General features: G+C 44.4%; 1 protein-coding gene, 1 long non-coding RNA gene and 1 other non-coding gene across 8 annotated transcripts in view; 1 reads left to right on the top strand and 2 right to left on the bottom strand.

The window, feature by feature from the left end:
- Nucleotides 1–7,040: 7,040 nt before the first annotated feature.
- Nucleotides 7,041–23,417, top strand: LOC122698352. The gene is made up of 4 exons (XR_006342317.1): nt 7,041–7,182; nt 10,268–10,351; nt 11,009–11,118; nt 23,227–23,417. It is a non-coding gene; the product is annotated as an uncharacterized LOC122698352 (long non-coding RNA).
- On the bottom strand, nt 13,736–13,807 carry TRNAC-ACA. Its single transcript has one exon. It is a non-coding gene; the product is annotated as a tRNA-Cys (tRNA).
- LOC122698351 (non-compact myelin associated protein) overlaps nt 15,361–23,756 on the bottom strand; it is a 45,927-nt gene continuing 37,531 nt past the window's right edge. For all 6 annotated transcript variants that reach the window (XM_043909257.1, XM_043909255.1, XM_043909260.1 and 3 more), the window contains 2 exons: nt 20,581–20,665; nt 15,361–17,996 (listed from right to left, as the gene is read on the bottom strand). In XM_043909257.1, the coding sequence (XP_043765192.1) occupies nt 17,855–17,996; nt 20,581–20,665 (227 nt within the window). In that variant the 3' untranslated portion in view covers nt 15,361–17,854. The remainder of the gene's footprint in view (nt 17,997–20,580; nt 20,666–23,756) is intronic.

The following is a 23,756-nucleotide window of genomic DNA, read 5'->3' as shown; positions in this document are numbered from 1 at the left end:
CACATTTATGTAAACTTATGTACATTCAAAACATTTATTCTTAAATGAACACTATGTTTTTCAAGACACATTCATTCACTCCATCAAGTATTCAGTAGTATTCTTTAATACTTATTATATGTCAGGTACCACTCCTGACATTGAGGATATAGTAGCAAACTAAGAAAATTGTGGTTTTTATAGAACTTATATTCTACTAGAAGAAAAGAGATGATAAAGAAAAATAAATGAGAAACACAAGATGAAGATTGTGGATGCAGGAGATGTGGTATCTTTTTTAAGAGACTCACTGTATTTTTCTATTATTTATTTTTGGTTACATGGTTCTTTGGTGCTGCACATGGGCTTTCTCTAGTTGTGGCGAGCAGGGGCTACTCTTCATTGTGGCTTCTCATTGCAGTGGCTTCTCTCGTTGTGGATCATGGGCTCTAGAGCACTCAGGCTTCACTAGTTGCAGTACTTGGACTCAGTAGTCATGGCACATGGGCCTCTGTGGCATGTGAAATCTTCACGGACCAGAGATGGAGCCTGTGTCCCCTGCATTAGAAGGCAGATTCTTATCCACTGTTCCACCAGAGAAGTCAGAGATGTGCTATTTCTTAATACAGGGTGGCCATGGAAGTCTTCTCTGATAAGGGAAATTCTTTAAGAGGAGGAACAAGATTGGATATGTGGGGAATGAGAACTCTGGGCAGAGAACAGTATGTGCAAAGGTCCTGAGGTGGGAGTGTTTGGTATGTTTTAGAAACATTAAGGAGGCCAGTGCGTGGTCAGAGTAGAGAGAGAGTGAGTTATAGGAAGTGAGAGGTGTAGTAGGCGGGGTCACACAGGGCTTTACAGGCTGTGGTATGCACTTAGGGTTTTGTTTGGAGCAAAACGAGAGGCTTTTAGGGGAGGAGTGAAATGATCTGGCTTATTTTTACAGAATCACCACGGTTTTTGTACAGAGCTAAGACTAGAGGCTGGGGAAGTGTTAATGAGGGATTACAGCAATCCAGGACAAGGTGATGGTGATTTAGAAGAGGGTGGTATGAGAGATGTGAAAGGCCAATCTTTAGAGAAAAAATGAAAAGCTACCAGCAAATATCTTTAAGGACTTGGGATGGGGAACAAATACCTCAGACAAAATATTTTCAGAAGTGCTAAGCATCAAAGAAACAAATTTGACTACATTAAATGAAAAACATTTGTTCATCAAAAGATACCACCAAGAGTAAAAGGACCAGCTATAAACTGGCAGAAAAATGAGGATTTTTAAAAGAGCAGACAATTTATGAGTGAATGGGTGTTGAGGGAACTGGAGGTACCATGGATGTTGCTGAGGGTTTTGGCCTGAGCACCCGGAAGATTGATAGAAAGACTGGGAAGGAGAGTAAGTTTTGGTGAAAAAACCAGGAGTTTGGTTGGAATGTTCAGGATGCCCATTAGACACCCAAGTGGAGGTATCAGGAGTCTATTGGCCGTTTGTCTAGAATAGAATTCAGGGGAGAGGTCTGAGGTTACACTTTTAGAAGCTGCAATAGATAGGAGGTATTTAAATCATGGGATTTTTTTTTTTTTTGATACAGTATGTACTCTTGTATCTCACTTCTTCTTCTTCTTTTAGTATTTATTTATTTGACTGCACTAGGTCTTAGTTGTGGCACCTGGGACCCTTGGTCATCCTTGCAACATGCGGGGTCTTTAGCTGGGGCACACAGGGTCCCCAGCTGCCACACACAAACTCCCAACCGCAGCATGTGGGATCCAGTTCCCTAATCAGGGATAGAAACTGGGCCCTCCTGGGGAGTGAGGAGTCTCAGTCACGGGACCACCAGGGAAGTCTCTAAATCAGGGGATTTTTTAAATAAGTTTATTTATTTTTAAATGAAACAAAGATGAATATTTTTAATGATAAAAGGTACACTTCACAAAGAAGACAGACATCATAAACCATTAGATACCTTAACCACAAAGATAAATAAAGCAAAAATTAGAAGAAAAATATAAGGGAAAAGAAAACATATTTAATCATAGCGAGACACACTAACATTTCTCTGAGAATATTTTATCAAGTGCAGAAAAAGTAAGAATAGGAACATCTTGACTGATGTCATTAATAATTTCAATATAATAGATTTGTATTTAATTTATTTATATTAATCATATCCTACACAAAAAGTCAAGGAATTAAATGAAGTCACCAAGGAATGAACAAGAGAGACTGAGATCAAGCACAGAGACACTTCTTTATTTAGAAGGAGGGAAGGTGGTGAGGAGCCAGCAAAGGGGCTGGAAAGAAATGGTCGCTGAGGTTGGAAAAGAACTAAGAGAGGGTAGGGTTCTGGAGGGCAAGCGAGAAAGTATTTCCAGAAGGTAGAAGCAATAGGCTGTGCCCAATTCTACTGATAAGTTGATAAAATGAGGCAGCACGAAAGAGTTTTGGTAAAGTTAACTTAATGCAATGATGAAATTAAAAGCCTCACTAGAAAGGGCTCTAGAGAGACCAGGAGAAGTGGGTAAAGCAAGTAGAGACGGTACTTTGTGTGTGTGGGGGGGGGTGTGGGGGGCTTGGAAGAACTCTATTTCCAGTTACCACCTCTGCTCTCCATTCTAACAGTGATATAAAAAGAATAGAAACACACACACTCACTCACACACACACACACTCATATACAAATCAGGTCATGGGATTAGTAGCTAATCCCTTACCTCCCCAGTCAATGCCGGCTCAGGTCAAAGGTTTTTAAAAAAGATTTTTTAATTTATTTGGCTGCACCTGGTCTTAGTTGCAGCTTGCAGCGTCCTCAGTCTTTGTTGCAGCACTCAGGTTCTTTAGTTGAGACATGTGAACTCTTAGTTTCGGGGTCTAGTTCCCTGATCAGGGATGGAACCTGGGCCCCTGGCATTGGGAATGCAGAATCTTAGCCACTGGACCATCAGGAAAGTCCCAAGTTTAACCGATGTTTATCCTCAGCTCTTTTTGCTTCCCTCTCTCTCCAGGGCTCTGGCCTTCCCTGAAGGCTGCAGCATCAGGAGGGAAAAGAGATGCAGACCTTGGAAAAGGCTGTGTGGCAGTTTGGTCATCTGAGAACAGGTCGGGGGGCACACGGAGTGGGCTGCCATCCTCCCTCTCTTCTCCAGCCTTCTTCATTGACCCAGGTACCACCCCCGCCACCCCATCAGAATGGGCCCCAGTTTCCCCCTCAGTCAGTCTCTCCCACCAGGAAGCTTCCATAAGCCTCTTATCCTCCATCAGACGGCAGACAGACTGAAAACCTCAGTCACAGAAAACTAACCAGTCTGATCACATGCACCACAGCTTTGTCTAACTCAATGAAATGATAAGAGATGCCATGTAGGGCCACCCAAGATGGACGGGTCATTGTGGAGAGTTCTGACAAAACGTGGTCCACTGGAGAAGGGAATGGCAAACCACTTCAGTATTCTTGCCTTGAGAAGCCCATGAACAGTATGAAAGGCAAAAAGATAGGATACTGAAAGATGAACTCCCCAGGTCTGTAGGTGACCAATATGCTACTGGAGAAACAACTCGAGAAAGAATGAAGAGACAGAGCCAAAGCAAAAACAACACCCGGTTGTGGATGTGACTGGTGATGCAAGTAAAGTCCGATGCTGTAAAGAGCAATATTGCATAGGAACCTGGAGTGTTAGGTCCATGAATCAAGGTAAATTGGAAGTGGTCAAACAGGAGATGGCAAGAGTGAACATCGACATTTTAGGAATCAGAGAACTAAAATGCACTGGAATGGGTGAATTTAACTCAGATGACCATTATATCTACTTCTGTGGGCAGGAATCCCTTAGAAGAAATGGAGTAACCATCATAGTCAAGGAAAGAGTCCCAAATGCAGTACTTGATGGCATTCTCAAAAACAACAGAATGATCTCTGTTTGTTTCCAAGGCAAACCATTCAGTATCACAGTAATCCAAGTCTATGCCCCGACCAGTAATGCTGAAGAAGCTGAAGTTTAATGGTTCTACAAAGACCTACAAGACCTTCTAGAAGTAACACCCAAAAAAGATATCCTTTCCATTATAGGGGGCTGGAATGCAAAAGTAGGAAGTCAAGAGATACCTGGAATAACAGGCAAATTTGGCCTTGGAGTACAGAATGAAGCAGGTCAAAGGCTAACAAAGTTTTGCCAAGAGAATGCACTGGTCATAGATAGCAAACACCCTCTTCCAACAACACAAGAGAAGATTCTACACATGGACATCATCAGATGGTCAATACTGATTTCAAACTGATTATATTCTTTGCAGCCAAAGATGGAGAAGCTCTATAGAGTCAGCAAAAACAAGACCAGGAACTGACTGTAGCTCAGATCATGAACTCCTTATTGCCAAATTCAGACTTAAATTGAAGAAAGTAGGGAAAACCACTAAACCACTCAGGTATGACCTAAATAAAATCTCTTATGATTATACAGTGGACGTGACAAATAGATTCAAGGGATTAGATCTGATAGACAGAATGCCTGAAGAACTATGGACCAAGGTTCATGACATTGTACAGGAGGCAGGGATCAAGACCATCCTCAAGAAAAAGAAATGTAAAAAGGCAAAATGGTTGTCTGAGGAGGCCTTAGAAATAGCTGAGAAAAGAAGAGAAGCTAAAGGCAAAGGAGAAAAGGAAAGGTATACCCACTTGAATGCAGAGTTCTAAAGAATAGCAAGGAGATATAAGAAAGCCTTCCTCAGTGATCAATACAAAGAAATAGAGGGAAAAATATGATGGGAAAGACTAGAGATCTCTTCAAGAAAATCAGAGATACCAAGGGAACATTTTATGCAAAAATGAGCACAATAAAGGACAGAAATGGTATGGACCTAACAGAAGCAGAAAATGTTAAGAAGAGGTGGCAAGAATATACAGAAGAACTATACAAAAAAGATCTTCACGACCCATATAATTATGATGGTGTGATCACTTACCTAAAGCCAGACATCCTAGAATGTGAAGTCAAGTGGGCCTTAGGAAGCATCACTACAAACAAAGCTAATGGAGGCAATGGAATTCCAGTTGAGCTATTTCAAATCCTGAAAGATGATGCTGTGAAAGTGCTGCACTTGATATGTCAGCAAATTTGGAAAACTCAGCAGTGGCCACAGGACTGGAAAAGGTCAGTTTTCATTCCAATCCCAAAGAAAGGCAATGACAAAGAATGCTCAAACTACCGCACAATTGCACTCATCTCACACACTAGCAAAGTAATGCTCAAAATTCTCCAAGCCAGGCTTTAACAGTACATGAACCGTGAACTTCCAGATGTTTAGGCTGGTTTTAGAAAAGGCAGAGGAACCAGGGGTCAAATTGTCAACATCTGTTGGATCATTGAAAAAGCCAGAGAGTTCCAGAAAAACATCTACTTCTGCTTTATTGATTATGCCAAAGCCTTTGTGTGGATCACAACAAACTTTGGAAAATTCTGAAAGAGATGGGACTACCAGACTACCTTATCTGCCTCCTGAGAAATGTGTATGCAGGTCAAGAAGCAACAGTCAGAACTGGACATGGAACAACAGACTGGTTCCAAATCAGGAAAGGTGTACATCAAGGCTTTATATTGTCACCCTGCTTATTTAACTTATATGCAGAGTACATCATGAGAAATGCTGGACTGGATGAAGCACAAGCTGGAATCAAGATTGCCTGGAGAAATATCAATAACTCAGATATGCAGATGACACCATCCTTACAGCAGAAATCAAAGAACTAAAGAGTCTCTTGATGAAAGTGAAAGAGGAGAGTAAAAAAGCTGGCTTAAAACTCAACATTCAAAAAACTAAGATCATGGCATCTGGTCCCATTTCTTCATGGCAAATAGATGGGGAAAGAGTAACAGACTTTATTTTGGGGGGCTCCAAATCACTGCAGGTGGTGACTGCAGCCATGAAATTAAAAGATTCTTGCTCCTGGGAAGGAAAGTTATAACCAACTTAGACAGCATATTAAAAAGCAGAGACATTACTTCGCCTACAAAGGTCCATCTAGTCAAAGCTATGGTTTTTCCAGTAGTCATGTATGTATGTGAGAGTTGGACTATAAAGAAAGCTAAGCACCAAAGAATTGATGCTTTTGAACTGTGGTGTTGGAGAAGACTCACAAGAGTCCCTTGGACAGCAAGGAGATCTAACCAGTCCATCCTAAAGAAATCAGTCCTGAATATTCATTGGAGAGACTGATGCTGAAGCTGAAACTCCAATATTTTGGCCACCTGATGTGAAGAACTGACTCAAAGGAAAAGACCCTGATGCTGGGAAAGATTGAAGGTGGGAGGAGAAGGGGACAACATGGTTGGATGAGAAGGGGATGAGATGGTTGGATGGCATCACCAACTCAATGGACATGAGTTTTAGTAAACTCCAGGAATTGGTGATGGACAGGGAGGCCTAGCATGCTTCAGTCCATGGGGTTGCAAAGAGTCGGACACCACTTAAGGACTGAACTGAACTGGATTCTACTCATAAGTTAATAAAATGAGGAGGCACGAAGAAGTTTTGGTAAAGTTAACTTAATGCAATGATGGAATTAAAAGCCTCACTAGAAAGGGCTCTAGAGAGATCAGGAAGAGAAGTCAGTAAAGCAAGTAGAGACAGCACTTTGTGTGTGTGTGTGTGTCAGGGGTGGGGGGTGGCTTGGAAGACTTGAGAACTCTATTTCCAGTTACCACCTCTGCTCTCCATTCTAACAGTGATATAAAAAGAATAGAAACACACACACACTCACTCACACACACACACTCATATACAAATCAGGTCATGAGATTAGCAGCTAATCCCTTACCTCCCCAGTCACTCCTAGATCAGGTCAAAGATTTTTAAAAAATATTTTTTAATTTATTTGGCTGCACCCGGTCTTAGTTTCAGCTTGCAGGATCTTCAGTCTTTGTTGCAGCACTCAGGTTCTTTAGTTGAGACATGTGAACTCTTAGTTGTGGCAGGTGGGATCTAGTTCCCTGATCAGGATTAGAACCTGGGCCCTTGGCACAGGGGAGTCTTAGCCACTGGGCCATCAGGAAAGTCCTAAGTTTAACTTGGGATGTCTATCCTCAGCTCCTTCTGCTTCCCTATGTCTCCAGGACTCTGACCTCCCTTGAAGGCTGCACCATCAGAAGGGAAAAGAGACGCAGACCTTGGAAAATTCTGTGTGTGGCAGCTTGGTCATCTGAGAACAGGTAGGAGGGTACACGGAGTGGGCTGCCATCCCCTCTCTCTCCTCCAGCCTTCATCGTCATCCCAGGTAGCCCCCTTCCCAAATCCAACAATGTGGCCAGCCCGTGCCCAAAGGCACCGTCCCTCTGGCCTCTCAGTTTCATCTCTACAGGCCCTGTAAGACTGCCAGACTCTAGTGGTCCTTGTACCAAAGCCACTGTTTCCCTCGGATATGGCTCCTTCCTTAGCACAGGTCCCTGGCCAGGTCCCCCAACCTCCACAGACCCCTGACCTGGAGGAATCAGAGGCTAGAAGTTTGGGGCAGTTGATGCCAACTCTCACATGAATGGACCGTGAGTGCCATCATGACAACCTGCCCTGGCATATTCTGAAGTGACTGCAATGGCGATGCCTCCTTTAACAGCTCAGGCTGCCCACACACAGGGCAAAGTTGGTCTGTAGATAAGGCGGTGAGTGGCAGAGCCCAGCTAGGATTGAACCACCGGCGTTACTGCCCAGGCCCCTCCTTGAGTGAGGAGGGCACAGGCTGTACCCACTGGCGCCCCTATATCCAGACTGGATCAACAAGGCAAAGTCCCCGACTCCATGGGGCACTTCCTGCAGCAGGACAGTCCGCTGTGGTCAGCCCTGGACTTCCAGACCACCTGTGAAGTTGGTGCCAATCGGCAGCCAGATTCAGCCTAAGGCATACAGGTCTGAACCTGGTTTGTCCTCTGGTTCTCTGGGGTCCGCAGGCCCATCTTTGAGTCTTGTGCCCCTCCCTCTGCTCACCTGAGACCACCCAGCTCCCAGTTCCTTTTCTTCCTCTGAGCTCTGCTTCTCCTTCAGAGGATTCCCCCCACCCCACCCCCCCCCATCTTCCACGTCTGTGAATTCGATGTGTGATCAGAGCATGTGCCGATCCTTCTAAAATGTCTCACAAAGAGGTGACAGTTCTCCTGAGGACCCATTGTCTCGAGACACAGAGAGGACCTCCCGTGGTGCTCCAGAGGGTGGAGGGGGATGAGGTTTCAGAGCAGGTGGAAGGTCAAGGTGCCAGAAGACATCATTCTCCCCGGAGCCCACCCCAAGCAAAACCGAATAAGATCGAGGGTGGAGAGCGATGCTGGGGGAACTGGACTCCTTGGGGATAAGGAAGGGAAAGAAAAATGCAGCTGCAGAGCAGAGATCAGCGCTGTGGCCCCAGTGCATAGGCTGTGCTCACAGTCATATCCACGTCCTCTGTGGGAGAGGTGGCCACGGGAGTGGCAAATAGGGGCACGGGGCACATCCTCCATGGCTGTGACATGGGTGTGCCTCTGCTGGATGCTCTTGTGAGTGTCCTGGGTGGAAAGCCACACCTGGGTGTCTAGCCGTGACCATGGAAGTCCTCATGCAGGTCTCCCTGACCCTCGTGTCTGGCCATCAGCAGCCCCAAGGCCACCCAGTGTAGACCCCCCAGGCCTCCAACCACCGAGCTGACCAGAGGGACAGAGGCAGTGACACCACTTAACCTTCAGCTCTATACCTGTGCGGGGTTGGTCTTATTCCACTCAGGCCCTCTTCTATGGGTCACTCCTCCATTCCTTTCTGTTCCCAAGACTGTTCCCCAGCACTTTGGAAGAGTTTTGTATCAGGGAAAGCAGAGATGTGGCCCAGTGCCAGGAGGGACCTGCGTGGCCAATGGAAAGTTTTTGCTCATTTGTTTTCAATGAGATAAATTTTAAAAATTAAAGGGAGTGTCTATGGTGGAGAAGAAAGCAGGAGTGGGAATTCAGGGTGACGTTACTGTTGTTCAGTTGCTAAGCTGTGTCCCACTCTTTGGGACTCCATGGACTGCAGCAGGCCAGGGTGAAGTGGAGAACAGAAAATCAAGGATGACAGAGCTATAATCTGGAGAAAACGGTGGAGCTGTCTCTGCTGGAGGCCAGGCAGGGTGGAGGAGCAAACACACAGAATAAAACGAAACAAAACAACACCCTTTTCTCCCCTCCTGTTCTTTATTATACACAGCAAACTGCCAAATTCACAATTCTTCCATTCAATGCTGTGAATACGCAGACATTAATGTGTTCTATCTCTTTTACTCCATATGCCTCCTAAGACAAGAACTGAAAAGCTAGAAAGAATGAATGAATTGGTTGCTCTGTTTCTCTGAGATCAATTAAGACACTGCAACATCTTTAAAGAGCATCTGGGGTCCCAGGTACTGTTCAATTCAAGAGACTGAGTTTGAGCCGGGAAGGGGCCCTTTCTGCTAATACCTGGGCTGTGATCAGACCAAGGGTTTTGTGTCACTAGAGACCTGAAGGTCATTTTGTTTTTACCTGCTCCTCCTGAACGTGGGCAGACTATCAGAGTCCAGGACAGTAGTATCTACTGAACCACAGTTATTCGCCTGTTTGCCAGGAAATTTTTTGTGCAGGGAATGAGTGTCTGAGGACAAAGGGCTACAGAGCTGACACAATGCCCTGCTGTGTGCTACCGTCCAGTGGGCTCGAGACGATTCCTGGAGACATTTTTGTTGGGTTACTGCACACCCACAAATAGCTACTTAAAAACAAGGAAAAGAACAAAACTTCACAATTCGAGGGTTATTTAGAAAAGGCATTTAAAAATTAACAGACGCTCCTGTTACTTCTTGCAATAGACTCAAAATTGTCCTCCCAGCCTCTGGTCTCTCCCACACCAGTCCATTCTGCACACTGTAGCAGGATCCATCTCCATAAAGTACAGCTCTGATCTGCTCACTTACATGCTCCAGCACTTTCCATGGCTCCACATTGCCTTTAAACAGCAAAGCCCCGAAGATCCTTCATCCTGGAACCCCTCGTCTCTTCCCCTCACCCATCTCCCACTGCTTCCTTGAACACCTGCTCAGCTGAAGCTTCTCCCTCCACCAGGGCTCTCTTTGTTTCCTCCTCTCCTCCCACCCTCCCCTGCTCATTCCTACTCAGTCTTTCTGTCTTCACACAGATGTTGTTTCAACCGAGGAAGCTTCTTCCCTACGTGCCAACCTCTGGGCTGAGCTAGGTGCCCGAGCAAGAGGCTTCCACAACATCCTGAACTTTCTTCTATCACAAGCATAACTGTTCCATCCATTTGCAGGTGTTTGTTTAATTGTCTTTCCTGCTACTCGGGAAGTTCGGTGACGTCTATCCCACCCTCTTCGTCTCTCCAGTGCCCATGAAGGTGAGACACAGAGAAGGAATAAGTGAACCCAACCGTCTTCTGGAATTTGATAGTGGTGATGCCTGCCCAACTCTGTGAAAATACCAAAAACCATTGAGGTGCATACTTTAAAAGGGTGAACTTGATGGAATGCAATTTACATACTAAAAAACCAGTTAGTTTTTTAAAAGGCAAGCCATAAGATGACAGAGGACTTATATCCAGAACAGATATACAACTCCAGCAAGTCAATGATAAAAAAGGAAACAACCACACACAAACAATGGATAGACAAATGGAAAGGCAACTTTGTGAAAGAGGAAATCTAATGAAATTGAAATGGCCAATAAACATGAAAATCAGTTCCACTCATCATCAGGGAATACAAGCTAAAACCGTATTGACATGTTGACACATGGCAGAAACCAACACAATGTTGTAAAACAGTTATCCTCCAATTAAAAATAAACAAGTTAAAAAACACAACAAGGGATTTCCCTGGTGATCCAGTGATTAAGACTCTGCTCTTCCAATGAGTGGGGTTGGGGGGTGGAGGTGGGGCTAAGATCCAACATGTTGCATGTTGAGGCCAAAAAAAAAAAAGAAAAAAAATTAAACATAATTTTTGTCACATGATGAAATACTCCCACAATGAGAATTGATGCTCTTCAACTACAGGTGACGAGATGAACCCATATTACAAACGCCATGCTGTGCAAAACAATCCAGAAACAAGAGTCTACACTGTAATGCTACCTACAGACACAGTCGTTCTATGGTGGAACAAGGTAGGATGGTGGGTACTCCTTGAGGGAGGTGAGTAGGGTGGGAGGAAGAGGGAGGTGCTAGGGTGCTGGGAATACTTTACTTCTTCATTTGCATGCCAGTTACACAAGTGTGCTCAATTTGTGAACATTTTTTGAGCTGCATACACACATTGTATGTGCATACACACATTGTATGTGTGTGTGTGTGATATTTCAATTAAAAAGTTTTTACAAAATCCTACCCATTCTTCCATGTACTTTTAAAATACTCCCTCAATAGCATTCAAAAAGTCACACAGTCTCTGGGTTAAGAGGAATTGATGGTAACTCTACCTCCTCTATGGTCTCATGGCACTTTGGGATCCTTTGATCACACACCTGGAAGCATCTGCATGGAAAAAGAGAGAGCTCTGGGGACCTGGGTTCTAGGGCCAGCCATTTACCACGTGGGTGGCCACAGACCTGAGTCCCCCACAGCCACACGGCACTTAGCTATAAGCAGCAGAAAGTGACTCTTGAGCAGAAAAAGGAATCAGGTAGTTGCTAGAATTCCTAGAAGGCCAGAAGCAGGCTCAGAGGTATGATGCCAGGTATGATGCTTAAAATTACACTATAGAATCAGTTTGGGACAGATCCCGCGGCTGTGGTTGTCCAGTAGAGCTCACACAGCCAACTCCAACGGGCACCGGGGCTGGACTCCAGGATGCCCCCTGGGACTTTCCCGGCGGTCCAGTGGTTGAGAATCTGCCTGTTCAGGGGATTCCATGCAGGGAACATGGGTTTGATCCCCGTTGCGGGAACTAAGATTCCACATGCCTTGAGCCAACTAAGCCGGTGCACCACAAGTACTGAAGCCTGTGCGCCTAGACGAGTCCATGCGCTGCAGCAAGAGAAGCCACAAGGAGAAGCCCGTGCACCGCAATGAAAAGGAGCTCCCGATCGCTGGAGCGAGAGAAAGCCCACTCGCAGCAACGAAGACCCAGCACAGCCAAAAATAAAATTAATTAATAACACAAAGCAAAAAAAAGAAAAATTAAAAAAGAAAAGAATGCCCGATGTGGCAGCTCGAATCCCTGATGTGGCTGCCCCTTGAAGTGGAGGGTGCCAACACCTACCACAGGAGCAGATTCTGCACAGTTCCTATCCCTTGATGTTGCCAACTCTGCATTTGAAGTCTGTGGCAGGAGTGTCTGATTAGCAGAGCCTAGGTCATGTGACCTCGCCCTAACTGCAAGGGACTCCAAGAAAATGAGCATCTGGCCTTTCCAGCTTTTATAGCAGGAGATGATCCTGCCTCTTTTTAAGTAGAAGTTTTCCCAAACACAAGAATGGTCACTGTTGGTGCTCAGAGTAGCCTGCCCCAAGATATGCCACAATGGCCTCTTGATTATTTTGAATTAAGGTTGCTTGGGAAACAGCTGGTGGGAAAAAAAAATGATATTTATAAAAACCTAACATCCCTTTCTCTCCTTGATAGTGGGAAATGAATCTCCCATGTGAAGCTATCCTCCTTCTACCAGGAGGAGAGAGAGCATCCTTATCAGCAGAGTTAGGGAATTCAAGGCCAGTAAAACTGTGTAAACAAATACTGCCACTTCTTCATCCATCTGTCACTCCAGGCCCAAGCCTCTGTTTCACCGTTGTTGCTGTTGTTTAGTCGCTGAGTCATGTCTCTTGTCTGACTCTTTTGTGACCCCATGGACTGTAGCCCACCATGCTCCTCAGTCCATGGGATTTTCCAGGGAAGAATACTGGAGAGGGTTGTCATTTTCTTATCCAGGGGATCTTCCTGACCCAGGGTTCGAACCAGGGTCTCCTGCATTGCAGACAGATTCTTTACCATCTGAGCCACCAGGGAAGCCCCTCACAATGAACCAAAAATGATGTTGCACAAATATCCTGCTTTGTTCACTTCAGAGGTCTCACTTCTGACCTCTGTACATATGAATTAATCTTTTTCTTCTGTTAATCTGTTTTGTGTCGATTTAATCATTAGACCTGGAAAAGGCAATGGCACCCCATTCCAGTATTCTTGCCTGGAAAATCCCATGGACAGAGGAGCCTGGTAGGCTGCAGTCCATGGGGTCGCTAAGAGTCGGACACGACTGAGCGACTTCACTTTCACTTTTCACTTTCATGCATTGGAGAAGGAAATGGCAACCCACTCCAGTGTTCTTGCCTGGAGAATCCCAGGGACGGGGGAGCCTGGTGGGCTGCCGTCTATGGGGTCACACAGAGTCGGACACGACTGAAGTGACTTAGCAGCAGCAGCAGCAATCATTAGACCAGCCAAATGAAGTCAACATCACCAAAAGGACAAATGTCAATGATATTGAGACCATTCATCTCAGAGTAGGACTTGAACTCATGTGCAGGGGCTCAAATCCAGTCAAAATCCATGATCTTCCAACTGAGATCACACATCTGGTTTTAGGACTTAAAGAAGCTCAGATTCTTGATGTCTCATGGCAGAAAGAATTCAATGAGAGACAAAGTAATAGGGGAAGTGAAGTGAAGTTGCTCAGTCATGTCCAACTCTTTGGGACCCCATGGACTGTAGCCCACTAGACTCCTCGGTCCATGGGATTTTCTAGGCGTGAGTACTGGAGTGGGTTGCCATTTCCTTCCCCAGGGGATCTTTCCCACCCAGGGATCGAACCTGGGTCTCCTGCACTGTAGGCAGATGCTTTACCGTCTGAGCCACCAGGGAAGCCAGAAGTAGATTTATTTAGAGAGGAACACATTCTGCACAGAGGGTGTGAATCATCTCAGAAGACAAGAGTGGCCTCGAAATATGGTGTGGTTAGCTTTTATGGGCTGAGTAATTTCATAGGGTGATGTGTGGAAGAAGTGTTCCAGCTCTTTTGGAGAAGGGGGTGGAGATTTCCAGGAATTGGGCCATCAACCACTTTTTGACTTTTAAGGTCTGCCTGGAAATTGTCATGGCACCTGTGAGGGTGTCATTTAGCTTGCTGACGTGTTACAATGAATGCATACTGAGGCTCCAGGTTTAGTGGAAGTTGACAAATCCACCATCTTGAACCTATTTAGTTCTAATACGTTTATGTCGTGTCCTTGGACCGTACCATTCTTCTGAAGGTTGTGCCCTGCCCCCTTCCCTGTTTCACTTGCACCTGTTTCCTCATCCAAAAAATAGAAATAATGCTCACCCTATGCATGGGAGTCGTAATGGCTAAAGAAGCTAGTGGGTAGAAGGGACTCATCCTATGCCTGGCACAGAGAAGAGCTTAATTAATGGTAAACATCATTATTGGTAATTTGGGTTCCATTCTAACGTCTCCTCCACCCCTAGGGGTCTCCAAACTTTGGCATCTCAGCCTACTGTGAAATGGAATTCCCTTTATAATATTTAATGAAGTTAATAAGTTTTCTAGCTCACAGAGCAGTCCACCTTTTCCACCATCCTTCAGAACTGAGAGTGCAATGTTTGAAGCAGCTCTGGCCTTCCCTCAGGATCCTATTTACATTGTCAAGGAAAGAAAGTTTCCAGAAAAGGTATTTGTTAGCTCCAAATTGAAATCAACTCAACAAATATTTGACTTAAACATTTTTTTATTTTTAGACATTTAAGCATTTAATATCTTTCTTTGATTCAGTAGCCAAATAAGGCACCACCTGCTCAGTGTGGAAAGGCACCTGTCAGAAACAAAATACAACTGTGTTGCAAGATGCCTGTCTCAGGAGGCCAGCTGCAGACTCCCTGGGAGCAGGGACCATGCTTACTGTGTGTAGTAGCACCTCAACTGGCACACAGGAGCCCTAAGGACGTTTATTGAGTTCATCGTCATCAGTGAAAACCAAAACACAACAATCCTTTTTTCTTTGCCTCCCCCTCACCTCTCTACCCTCCATTTCCATTTCCAAACTTTCATTTATACTAGAGGAATATGCTTTTCTTTCTTGGAAGATTCCACTGTGGGCAGAAGAGTTTGGTTTTAGAGTTGTTTTTGTTGTTCAGCTGCTAAGTCATGTCTGACCCTTTGCAACTCCATAGACTGCAGCACACAGTCCTTCCCTATCTCCCGGAGTTTGCTCAAATTCATGTCCATTGAGTCAGTGATGCCATCCAGCCATCTCATCATCTGCGGTCCCCGTTTCCTCCTGCCTTCAATCTTCCCCAGCAGCAGGGTCTTTTCCGATGAGTCGGCTCTTCGAATCAGGTGGCCAAAGTATTGGAGCTTCAGCTTTAGCATCAGTCTTTCCAACGAATATTCAGGGTTAATTTTTTTTGGATTGACTGGTTTGATCTCCTTGATGTCCAAGGGACTCTCAAGAGTTCGAACACCACAGTTTGAAAGAATCAGTTCTTTGGTGCTTAGCCTTCTTTATGGTCCAACTTTTTTCTTTTTTAAGGCAAAATACTTTTGGGAAACATATCTATGTGTGCTTGAGTCCTTAAATGGCTTTGCCCTGGTTTGAGGCATCTCATGCCTTGCTCCTTGAGACTAAATGGTAGGGGGAATGAAGCAGGACTCCTTAGAGCTTGGATGGACTTGGAAAGGGCCCCCTTGGCTACAGAAGCCCAAAGAAGCTAACAAAGTGAATTTACCCCACTTTTGTTGTGGAAGCTAGACCCTGACCTCCACTCAGACACATGAATGAGCCTGTCCTACTCTTGTTCAACTCACAGAAGAATCCACATTCTTTGAGCCAAGGTGTTAGGGAAGAGTGTGATACAACACATAGATGGACCTTGGAGTCAAAGAGACCTGGATCTGAGTCTTGTCTTTGCAACTTACTAGATGTGAGACTTCTGGCAAGTATTTTGTCTCTTTGAGTTTGAAATTCTCAGTGGCAAATGGAAAAAAATAGCATCTCCCAGGGTAACTGGGAAAGACAAATCCCAGGAGAAAATTTACATGAAAGCACCTTGCAAAGTGTCTGGTGGATATTTAAACACAGGATGGAGAAGAGATGTCTGGGAAGAAAGAATTTGCCAGTGTTTTTCCAGACATATTCTTGTGTGTGTGTGTGTCTGGCCACACGGCCCTCAGGGATCGTAGTTCTCTGACCAGGGATTGAACCTGTGCCCCCGGCATTGGGAGTGTGAAGTATTAACCACTGGACTGCCAAGAAGGTCCCTCTCCAGACAATCTGAAGTGAGCATTTCTATAGTGGGATGACAGGAGCTGTATAACTCTGGGTCAGTCTTCCTACCTCCAAGATCCTCAGTTTTCCCTCGAAAGGGATATCTGACTGCAACAAGGAGAGACTCCTAGAATTTAAGATTAAAGGTCAGAGTGTGTCACTTTCTGTAACAGAATACAGATTTATTACCTTGTTTCCAAGATGTTGTCAATTATAAAATGTACAATTGGTTAAAAAAAGAGCTTTTTGAGAGGAAAAAAAATACAACTTTTTTTTGAGAGGAAAAAAAATACAACTTTGTTAATGGGTCCATCAATTTTAAAACATATTCTGACTTCAGAATCATTAAAATGGGAACAAGCATATGTCTTGCAATGGAAGAAATTCATGATAATAATGCTGGTTCCCATTTAGAGCGCATCTGTTGGGTGCCAGGCACCACCTGAGCTACTTTACTAGGTGCTTGACTTGTTATCCAGTGGGGCAGACATTATTCCATTTCATGTTAGGAAACAGAATAGGGAGGAGTCAAGTCACTCTCCCATGGTCTCACAAACAGGAAGTGGGGCTTAGAAAACAGATCACTTTAATCCCAAATTCTTTCCTTTTTCAACTGTTCTCCAGGCTAAGGAGTCAAAGAGATAAGTTCTGTCCAGGGGAATGGTTTGTGAATATGGTACTTTGAATATATCCAGAATCTTTGTAAAGTGAAGGCTTTACAAAGGCTTTACCTCCAGGAAGGCTAGAGGTAACATAAATAGAGTTGTAATCTAATCAGTCTCCAAATACCTGACCTTGGAGGTAAGGTGGTAACTGGAGAGTGAGGACTGCTCAGAATCCAAATAGAGGGAAGCCAAGAAATGAGCCTGAATCAAGGTTAACCCAGCCACACCAAACCCCTGGGGTGGGAGGGGCCCTGGCCAGTCTCCAGGCTCATTCTTGGCCCGTGGACACTGCAATACGCTCTCATCCTAGAGGCCATTCTTCCCATGTCTTCCCAAGGTCATCCTGTGTCCTTGACTTTGACTCTTTACTAAAGATGTAGACACTTTTGGAGAATTCAATTTTTTCTATAACCTTTCTTAAAGATGGAGAAATGTGCAGATCAGTTGTCAGAAGCTAGCTAGTGTTCATTTAGTTCTAGAACAAGTTGTACATGAACAAGCTGAGTTTTGGTTAGTGAGTCCCAGTTAGTTCCCCTGTGCCTGATTATGGGATCGAGTATTTTCGGCTGCAAAGCTATGGATAGGGCCCTCCCTCTGATATGACCCCAGGCAGACCCCATGACTCTCAGGAGCATGCCCTGACTCCTGACTCCTAACCAGAAGCCACCTGGGCTATCTGCATGCCTGCCTACCCGTCTGTCTGTCTAGCTATTGTGTTTAGGGGAGACGGCTAAACCCACATCAGTGGATTCCCAACGTAGCAGAGCTTTTAGGAAGGGTGGCGGCAGGGATACGGATGAAGCTGGGCTGGGGTCGGGCAGGATGGGGTTGGGAGTCGCCAGAAGCATAAGGGATTGAGTAAGAGATGCCCCCGTCAACCTGACCGGAAGGGACTCATCGTGAAGCTGCCGGAGGAGAAATGTGCTTCTTGGTCTTGACTGAAGGCTCTTTGGTCGGTGGCTGAGCCAGCCCCAGCGTGGGCGTCACCGAGCCTCCACGTGGATATCAACAGGGCTGAAGGTCACCGTTGCAGGCTGTTGGCTGATGTTGCTGTTTGCGCCCAGGGCAGAAGGGGAAGCTGGCTTGGGGCCCTTGGGTTCCAGCTCCCGTCTCGTCCTCATTTTCCTGTAATGAGATACCCACACAGGGCTGAGTCTTCCTCGTTGTGTGCCCTGCGGAACAGGCTCTGTAACCACAGCTCCAGCGAGGAGATCACTGCAGATACTGCTGTTGCATATAATTTCCTGTGCAATCCAGTAGGACCTTGTTGTTTATCTATTTTATATACAGTATCTGCTAACCCCAAACTCCTAATTTATTCCTCTCCCCCGACCCCCACCTTTTCCCTTTGGTAACCATAGGTTTGTTTTTTATGTCTACGAGTCTGTTTCAGTTTTATCTTATTTACTTATTTCATTTTTGGCCACACTGCCAAAAAGAATCCCTGACAAGTGCACACCCTGCATTGGAAGTGTGGTGTCTTAGCCACACTTACGGAAAGCCCCTGTTTCTGTTTTATAAATAAGTTCATTTGTATCAGATTTTAGATCCTATATGCAAATGAAGTGTGTGTGTTAGTCATTCAGTCGTGTCCGACTCTTTGCAACCCCATGGACTGTAGCCCGCCAGGCTCCTCTGTACATGGGATTCTCCAGGCAAGAATACTGGATTGGATTGCCATTCCCTTCCCCAGAGGATCTTCCTGACCTAGGGGTTGAACTCTGGTCTCCTGCATTGCAGGCATTTTCTCTACTGTTTAAGCTACAGGGAAGTCCTTATATAAATGATATCATATGATATTTGTCTTTTTCTGACTTACTTCACTTAGTATGATAACCTCTGGGTGCATCCATGTTGCTGCAAATGGCATTATTTATTCTTTTACATGGAGGAGTATTCCATTCTGTATGCATACCGTATCTTCTTCATCCATTCATCTGTTGATGGACAGTTAGGTTGTTTGCTTGTCTCGCTATTGTTAAGTAGTGCTGCTATGAACATTGGGGTGCATGTATCTTTTTGAAGTATGGTTTTTCTCTGGATATATGCCAGGAGTGGAACTGCTAGTTCATATGAAAACCAATCCTGAATACTCATTGGAAGGACTGATGCTGAAGCTGAAACTCCAATAGTTTGGCCACCTGATATGAAGAACTGACTCACTGGAAAAGACCCTGATGCTGGGAAAGATTGAAGGCAGGAGGAGAAAGGGATGACAGAGGATGAGATGGTTGGATGGCATCACCGACTCAATGGACATGAGTTTGAGCAAGCTCCGGGAGTTGGTGGTGGACAGGAAAGCCTAGCGTGCAGCAGTCCGTGGGGTTGCAAAGAGTTGGACATGACTGAGCAACTGAATTGAACAGATGGAAATGGCAACTCACTCCAGTATTCTTGCCTGGAGAATTCCATGGACAGAGGAGCCTGGTGGGCTATAGTCCACAGGGTTGCAAAGAGTTGGACACAACTGAAGCAACTTAGCGCGCACGTGTGGTTACTCTCATTTTAAGGTTTTTAAGAAACCTCCATATTGTTCTCCACAGTGGCTGCACCATTGGCATTCCCACCCACAGTGCAGGAGGGTTCCCTTTTTTCCCACCCCCTCTCCAGCATTTATTATTTGCAGATTTCTTAATGATGGCTATTCTGATCAGTATGATGTGATACCTCATTATAGGTTTTTTTTTCAAATTTTTATTGGAATATAGTTGACTTACAATATTGTGTTAATTTTATCTGTACAGCAAAGTGAATCAGCTATATATAGACATATAGCCACTCTTTTTTATTTATAATGTGCTGTACAGCTGTATAATATCTGCTCTACAGCAAAGTGAATCAGTTTTGTGTGTGTGTGTGTGTGTGTGTAATAAAGTTTTATTAAAGTATAAAGGAGATAGAGAAAGCTTCTGACATAGGCATCAGAAGGGGGCAAAAGAGTACCCTAGCCACTCTTTTTTAGATTCTGTTCCCATATAGGGCATTACAGAGTACTGAGCAGAGTTCCCTATGCTATACAGTAGGTTCTTATTGATTATCTATTTTATATAGAATAGTATTTATATGTCAATCCCAATCTTCCAATTTATCCCTCCCTCCTTACCAACTAGCAACCCTAAGTATATCTGATACATGTGTAACTCGACCTCATTACAGCTTTGATTTGCATTTCTCTAATATTCAGTCATGTTGAGTGTGGCCACCTGTGTGTTTTCTTTGGAGCAATGTCTATTTAGAGACACTTCCACTGTCATTATCATTATTGTATATCAAAAATACTTCTTTAAATACAAAAATCTATGGCCACTGTGAAGTTCTTCCAGTAGTGAAAGTGAAAGTGAAGTCACTCAGTTGGGTCTCACTTTGCGACCCCATGGACTGTAGTCTACCAAGCTCCTCCATCCATGGAATTTTCCAGGCAAGAGTACTGGAGTGGATTGCCATTTCCTTCTCCAGGGGATGTTCCCAACCCGGGGATCGAACCTGGGTCTCCCACATTGCAGGCAGATGCTTTACCGTCTGAGCCACCAGTCAAGTTTATTCTTCCAGTAGAATAAACATCAAAAAAGGACCCAGAAAGGTAAGAGCATTTGAAAATGGACTCAAAGATACTGCTGTGCAGATAACAGGCAACTACAAACGTGAGCTTCCATTCATTCTAGCATCACTGAAGGGACCAGATGGTTCTAAAGCCCAGCGCATCCCGTACCTGTTGTACATCTTCAGCAAGATCAGAACCACAGTGAAGATGATGATGACAACCACCACAACGGCAGCAATGATGGCTCCAGAACCTATGAGGAAGAGAGGCGTAGAGATGGCCAATGTGCAGAGAACGTGTTAGCTGCTCACTCACGTGTGGCTCTTGGTGACCCCATGGGCTGTAGCACGCCAGGGAATTTCCAGGCAGGAATACTGGAGTGGGTAGCCATTCCCTTCTCCAGACGACCTTCCCGACCCAAGGGTCGAGCCTGGGTCTCCAGCATGGCAGGCAGATTCTTTACAGTCTGAACCACCGGGGAAGCCCGGGCTAGTGTGCAAACTGAAATCCAAAGAAGGATTGGGAAGGTGAGCGCAAGACCCATACAGTGGCTCCCTGCATCCTCACTGGGTCGAGGAGAGGTGTGAAAGCCACACTCACTGCTGACCCCAGGAGAGAATCGCTCTAGGGTAGCAGAGCACGGCTACCTGCTGTGTGTGTGAGGGCCCTCGGCACATTACCTGCCAAAATCCTGCTGTAGGTCCAGTCCTGCTCTTATCATCCCCAACATAACTCCAAACTTCTTTCATGAAACAAAACATCCTTGCTTCTTTTTGATAATATAAAAGCAATATGTAATTTTTGTATATTTATATGTGTATTTTAGCTGTGCCATATGGCATGTAGGATCTTAGTTCCCTGGTCAGGGATTGAACCCATGTTTTTTTCTGCATTCAGAGTTTGAAGTCTTAACCACTGGACTGCCAGAGAAGCCCCTGTAGATAATTTTGGTAATATAAGCCAAAAAGGAGGGGAGGATAAGACCTCATTGCCCCAAGAACCATTGAGAGTCTACATCTGTATACATTCACCAATGTGGTCATATTTTTGCATATATACATATTAAATACCCATAATCTTTTGAATAATTTAATAATCCTGTCTGAAAATCTATCTTAAGAAAATATTCATAGATATGGAAAAATATGCATTTGATAAAAATGGAACCATGTTCCATAAACTGTTTTATAACAAAATATCCTGATCATATTGCTATATAGGTATATAGTTTTCTTCATGACTTTTGAAGGTTGCATAGTACTCCATTGTTTGGCTGGCCATAATTTATTTGCCAGTTCTTTTTTTTTTTTTTATTTGCCAGTTCTTTATTGAGGATATTTATGTTGCATTCAATTTTACACTATTAAAAACAAGGCTATAATGAATGTCCTTGTAGCTTAATATCTCAGATTCTACTTTCAGTATCAGCACCCAGTCCTAATGTCAATTTCTAATTTTAGGTTCAAGATCAATATCCTTGCCAGAATTGATATTGAAAGTATCAAGAATCATAAAAAAGGTTCACACTTTAAACCAATCTATTTGATTCTGGATAATTTATCATAGGCAATAATCCCCAATAAAGAAAAAGCTGTGTTAATGAAAATGCTTATTACATTATAAATATGCTAAATATGGAAAAAGTTAAAAAAGATATGGTATACTTATCCCTTGAAGTATTATACAATAATTAAAATAATGATTATGAAGACTCTGGTACATGGAACACTTACGATGATGTAAAAGTGGAAAATAGAATATGATACTATACACATAACCACATATACATATTGCAACCATTAAAATATGTACATACAAACATAACATTAAGCAAAAGAAGTCAGATACAAAAGATACAGATACATGATTCCATGTATACAAAGTTCAAAACCAGGGTAGAATTAATCTATGGTGGTAGAAATCAGAAGAGTGGGTTCCTTTGAGTGGGCAGGGGCTAATGACTGCAAGGAGCACTGGAAATTCTGGCACACCGATGGTGGTCTGCTCCTCCATCTGGGTGCTGGTCACACAGCTGTGTGCACTCTGAAAATTCATCCAGTTGTGCACTTATCATTTGTGCCATTTTTTGCATGTATGTAATGCTTTTATAAAAAGCTTACTTTTGGACTTCCCTCCTGAAAGTCTAGTGGTAAAGACTCTGCGCTTCCACTGCAGGGGGCACAGGTTTGATCCCTGGTCAAGGAATTAGGATCCCACATGCCTCCCGCAGCATGGCCAAAAAATAGTTTACTTAAAAAAAAAGACCTGTGCAATTATTCATAGGAAGAAAGATTGGGAGGGACAAAGAGAGGGGGTGGGAAATCCATCATGGAGTAACTTGCTTTCCTGTTCTTCCTGGGGAGTCCAGTGGGTTTTTCAACCAGTGGCCAGATGATTCCTTGTCACGGGGGCTGTTCTCTGTGCTGAAGGGTGTTCAGCAGCATCCCTGGTTTATACTCACTAGATGCCAGGGGTGCTTCTCCCCACACACCCCCAGATGGGACAACCAAAAATATCTTCAGGCATTGCCAAATATCTCCGGTGGTAGGGTTGCCAGATATAATATAGGATACCCAAGTATATTAGAATATCTGATAAATAATGATAAATTTCAAAATATGTCTGAAATATTACATATATCCTTTATCATTCTAAAAATCTATCAATTGTATATCTTATATTCAAATTTGATTGGTAATCTGTTCTTTTATTTGCTCAATCTGGCAATCCTATTTAAGGGGCAAAATTGCCTGGTTGATATTATTAGTCCCACCTTGCTGACACTAATTCTATCTGCTTTGCATTTCCCTTCAGAACTGTTTTGAGACACTCCTCAGCAGGCCTCTGTAGGTCTCTGCGCCCAGCACAGAGCAGCCTAACATGTGAGACCCCGCCCCAAGAGCGGGTCTCCATGTAAGAGACACATCCTGCCACGAATCTAGCTTCCTGCCAGTGCCACAGTCTGGAGCCGATTATCACTGCTCATCACTGCTCCACGTGTGTTGGGAGGCCTGTTCCATTCGCAAAGGTATGTACCAAATTGGGGAGGGGAGCTTCCCAGGTGGCGCTAGTGGTAAAGAACCCGCCTCCCAGTGCAGGAGATGAAAGAGAGGTCAGTTCAATCCCTGGGCCGGGAAGATCCCCTGGAGGAGGGCATGGCAACCCACTCCAGGATTCTTGCCTGGAGAATCCCACGGACAGAGGAGCCTGGTGGAATACAGTCCACAGGGTGGCAAAGAGTCAGACAAGAGTGAAGCAACTTAGCATGCATGCATGCATGTACAAAATGGACCCAAACTTCACCTAATACAATCAGTTGGTTTTCTGAGGAGTGGTCCTCACTT

The sequence above is a fragment of the Cervus elaphus genome, chromosome 8, assembly GCF_910594005.1.
Source record: "Cervus elaphus chromosome 8, mCerEla1.1, whole genome shotgun sequence".
In the NCBI taxonomy this organism is placed as follows: domain Eukaryota; kingdom Metazoa; phylum Chordata; class Mammalia; order Artiodactyla; family Cervidae; genus Cervus; species Cervus elaphus.
This window is presented reverse-complemented; position numbering and strand designations above follow the sequence as displayed.